General features: G+C 49.1%; 1 protein-coding gene across 1 annotated transcript; it reads right to left on the bottom strand.

The window, feature by feature from the left end:
* Window positions 1–1175: 1175 nt before the first annotated feature.
* LOC149434976 (proteinase-activated receptor 1-like) lies at window positions 1176–2658 on the bottom strand. The gene is made up of 2 exons (XM_089663148.1): window positions 1651–2658; window positions 1176–1447 (listed from the first exon to the last, which is right to left on the bottom strand). The coding sequence occupies exons 1-2, from the start codon at window positions 2656–2658 to the stop codon at window positions 1379–1381; spliced, it is 1077 nt and encodes a 358-aa protein (XP_089519274.1). The 3' UTR covers window positions 1176–1378.
* Between the last annotated feature and the right edge of the window lie 1837 nt (window positions 2659–4495).

The raw sequence follows: 4495 nt of genomic DNA, 5'->3' as shown, positions 1-4495 counted from the left end.
GGAACACTGGGGGTACAGAGATCACACTGGAAGACACTGGGAACACTGGGGGTAGAGATCACACTGGGAGACACTGGGAACACTGAGGACACAGAGATCACACTGGAAGACACTGGGGGTACAGAGATCACATTGGAAGACACTGGGAACACTGAGGATACAGAGATCACATTGGAAGACACTGGGAACACTGAGGACACAGAGATCACATTGGAAGACACTGGGAACACTGAGGGTACAGAGATCACACTGGAAGACACTGGGAACACTGGGGGTACAGAGATCACACCGGAAGACACTGGGAACACTGGGGGCACAGAGATCACACTGGAAGACACTGGAAACACTGAGGACACAGAGATCACACTGGAAGACACTGGGAACACTGGGGGTGCAGAGATCACATTGGAAGACACTGGGAACACTGGGGGTACAGAGATCACACTGGAAGACACTGGGAACACTGGGGGTGCAGAGATCACATTGGAAGACACTGGGAACACTGGGGGTACAGAGATCACACTCGAAGACACTGGGAACACTGGGGGTAGAGATCACACTGGGAGACACTGGGAACACTGAGGACACAGAGATCACATTGGAAGACACTGGGAACACTGAGGACACATAGATCACACTGGAAGACACTGAGGACACAGAGATCACACTGGAAGACACTGGGGGTACAGAGATCACATTGGAAGACACTGGAAGACACTGGGGGTACAGAGATCACATTGGAAGACACTGGGAACACTGAGGACACAGAGATCACATTGGAAGACACTGGGAACACTGGGGGTACAGAGATCACATTGGAAGACACTGGGAACACTGAGGACACAGAGATCACATTGGAAGACACTGGGAACACTGGGGGTACAGAGATCACACTGGAAGACACTGGGGGTACAGAGATCACATTGGAAGACACTGGGAACACTGGGGGTACAGAGATCACACTGGAAGACACTGAGGACACAGAGATCACACTGGAAGACACCGGGAACACTGGGGGTACAGAGATCACACCGGGAGACACTGGGAACACTGGGGGTACAGAGATCACATTGGAAGACACTGGGAACACTGGGGGTACAGAGATCACATTGGAAGACACTGGGAACACTGAGTACACAGAGATCACACTGGGAGACGCTGAAAACACTGGGGAACACTAGGAATATTGGGGTTACTAGGAGTCTCTCAGAATGTAGTATGGTGGTAGTGACAAGGGTTTTCTAACAACACATCCCAACAACCTTCTAACAAGCCGTACAAAGGACATTCTAACAACATCTTTCCATTAGTAAAGCAGATATGAATTATTTATTTATATAAAGGGGATCACTTTCTGGAGAAGTTCTGCCTCCTCCAGTTATATAATCTGGGAAGGTTCAGGAGGTTTGTTGGGAGTTCTCTGTATCTGGTCTTTATTGAGGAGGACCTGCTGCTGGTCTACTGGTGGAGGAGGACCCGCTGCTGGTCTACTGGTGGAGGAGGACCCGCTGCTGGTCTACTGGTGGAGGAGGACCCGCTGCTGGTCTACTGGTGGAGGAGGACCCGCTGCTGGTCTACTGGTGGAGGAGGACCCGCTGCTGGTCTACTGGTGGAAGAGGACCCGCTGCTGGCCTACTGGTGGAGGAGGACCCGCTGCTGGTCTACTGGTGGTGTATGTTCTCTCTTCCATCCCAGCAGGCTGTACACGTGTCTCTGCCACTGGGAGGATGCATAGTAATAGATCAGAGGATCCAGACAACAACTGACACTGCTCATACTGACACTGATGACGTAGACGATGTACAGGAAGTTGCCGGCTTGGTGATAGACCTTCAGGAAATGCATGAACCAAATGACATTGGCTGGGCCAAAGCAGAGGACAAACACACACATCACAACCACAGACAGGAGGACGGCTCGGGATCTCTTCTGGGCGCCCTTCATTTTTGGAGCGCTGAGACTGCGGACAATTCCAATGTAACAGAAGGTTGTGATAATTAAAGGCAAGAAATATAAAAGTGAGATAAAAAAGGGGAAAATGTAGTAAACATGAAACCTTTCAAGCAATTCGGCATCCTGAACATCAGAACAGGTTGTGATCTTTAGGTCGGGAAATGTTTGGGTTTGTTGCGCTATGAGAATCGGCGCAGTGCTGGCCATCGATATCGCCCAGATGCAGCAACACACCAGCCAGGCTCGTCTCACTGTGCGCCAGGGAAGGGACTGGATTGGGTAGACCAGAGCCAGGAACCGGTCCACACTGATACTCATCATCAGCAGGATAGATCCACGCATGTTACTTAAATACATGGACGTGACAAATCGGCACATCCCTTCCCCCACCACCCAGTTATTTCCTGAGAATCGGTATACGATGTGGAAGGGAAGAATACTAACAAAGAGAACATCAGCAGTGGCTAGGTTCAGCAGGTACACCGCTGCCGGCTTCTTCACCTTCACCTTCACCAAGAACACGATGATCGCCATTATATTGAGAGGAAGAGCCACGAGGAGAACCACGGTATAGATGGAGGGAACAAACCTCGTCACCAACCAGCTGTTCATATATTCTTTAAATGTGTGTAAAAATGTATTGTGTGGTATGTGGACCTCGATTTGTTGGGTTGAGCTCACCGTGGTTTCATTACCTGAAAACATCAAAATATGAGCTGAAGTCATCCTACAAGAAACATTTTGCAGCATTTTTTACAACAAACAGCAGGACCGTTGGTGATCTCTCATGTTCCCCTTAATGTTGGGTGCCCTGAGATCTGCTGATGAGTCCAATGTAAGAGGAAGGTCACAGCAGATCTCGGGTTGTATGCCTCGGCTCTAGGCGGCTACACACTAGGCATAGAAATGAATAGAATAGATTAGTTTAGAATAGCATAGAATAGTATGGAATAGAACAAATAGAGCCACTTTCTGAAATTTTAATTGATTTGAATAGAATAGAAAATAAAAGGGTAGAATAGGAAAAAAAAGAACAATTATATCCATCTTCTGAAATGTGAATTGATTTGAAAATAACGAATATATTAACCGAATCTGAATATACTAAACTAATTCCAACAATGAATCAATCATTCGTTATGAACAACATATTATTATTATTATTATTATTACTACGAGTTTATATAGCGCCAAAGGGTTTGCTCAGCGCTGTACAATAGGGGGGACAATACATGGCCCAGTACAACAAAGACAGACAGCGTACGAGGGGTAAGAGGGCCCTACTCTTACGAGCTTACAATCTAGGAGGGAGGGGGTAAAGGTACAGTAGGAAGTGGCTGGGGGGGATGAAGTGGTAGGAGGAATGAGGGAGGATGGCCGTTAGGTGAGGGTGGGGTAGGCTTCCCTGAAGAGATGGGTTTTGAGGGAGCGCCTGAAACATAATGAATACAACGAAAGGAGATTATTAAGTTAGCGACAAAACCCGACCAATTTTCCCATCGTGCACATCTCTGCATACATACTTCCCACTAAAGTGTTTATTGTCTCAACAGTTGCTGGTAGACGTAGCAGTAAAAGACTCTGACAGACTGCCTGGCACCCTGCTTGTGTCTTCCATCATAAAACTGCTTTCTCCCCACTGGGACACAAGAACAAGGTATTATAGCCTGGCATTGCGCCCAAGGACTAGACGGCACGGTGGAACGTGAACTCCTTTACTGAACAGAAGAACAGGTATTTTTACACTTCAGAAATAGGGGCAGTCCCCACATGAACAATAAAACGAATATTACACTTTGGGATAAACATCGAACACTGATTAGGTAAGAGCGTGATCACATTATCCTACACAATGCAAATGGTAAACAGTACAGCCAACAGCCAACAGAGATCTAATTAACAGTACGTTTCTCAGCAGCCAAGCATTCAGACAAAGGTTTGTTTAATCAGGGAGCCCACCGCAGACAGCCCACCGCAGACAGCCCACCGCAGACAGCCCACCGCAGACAGCCCGCCGCAGGCAGCCCACCTCAGATAGCCCACCGCAGGCAGCCCACCGCAGACAGCCCACCGCAGGCAGCCCACCGCAGACAGCCCACCGCAGACAGCCCACCGCAGACAGCCCACCGCAGGCAGCCCACCGCAGACAGCCCACCGCAGGCAGCCCACCGCAGACAGCCCACCGCAGACAGCCCACTGCAGAACGCCCACCACAGGCAGCCCACTGCAGACAGCCCACCGCAGACTGCCCACCGCAGACAGCCCACCGTAGACAGCCCACCGCAGACAGCCCACTGCAGAACGCCCACCACAGGCAGCCCGGCAACAAACCCGACCCTGAATACTCAAAGTCCATGACACATTCTTTCTATCACTCGTACAATCTGTCCACCATGAGACAAAACTCATACAAAATTCCAACAGTCTGAAGACGTGGAATTCCTCTATCTTCATAGATTTCTTGAAGGAGATGATTGATAAATATTTCTGTCCCAAGTGGAGGAGCTTCTCCAACCAAGTCTGCAGGAGGGTCACCATAATA

The sequence above is a fragment of the Staurois parvus genome, unplaced genomic scaffold (genome assembly GCF_062004578.1).
Source record: "Staurois parvus isolate SC_StPar_1 unplaced genomic scaffold, SC_StPar_1.0 ptg001635l, whole genome shotgun sequence".
Classification (NCBI taxonomy): Eukaryota; Metazoa; Chordata; class Amphibia; order Anura; family Ranidae; genus Staurois; species Staurois parvus.
Note: the sequence above shows the minus strand (reverse complement) of the source record. Positions and strands in the feature narration are given on the sequence as shown.

Coding starts and splice junctions, on each gene's coding strand:
- LOC149434976 (XM_089663148.1), bottom strand. CDS start 2,658: ATGTTTTCAGGTAATGAAACCACGGTGAGCTCAACCCAACAAATCGAG. Junction 1,448..1,650: donor CACCAGTAGACCAGCAGCGG/GTCCTCCTCCAC, acceptor GACCAGCAGCAG/GTCCTCCTCAATAAAGACCA.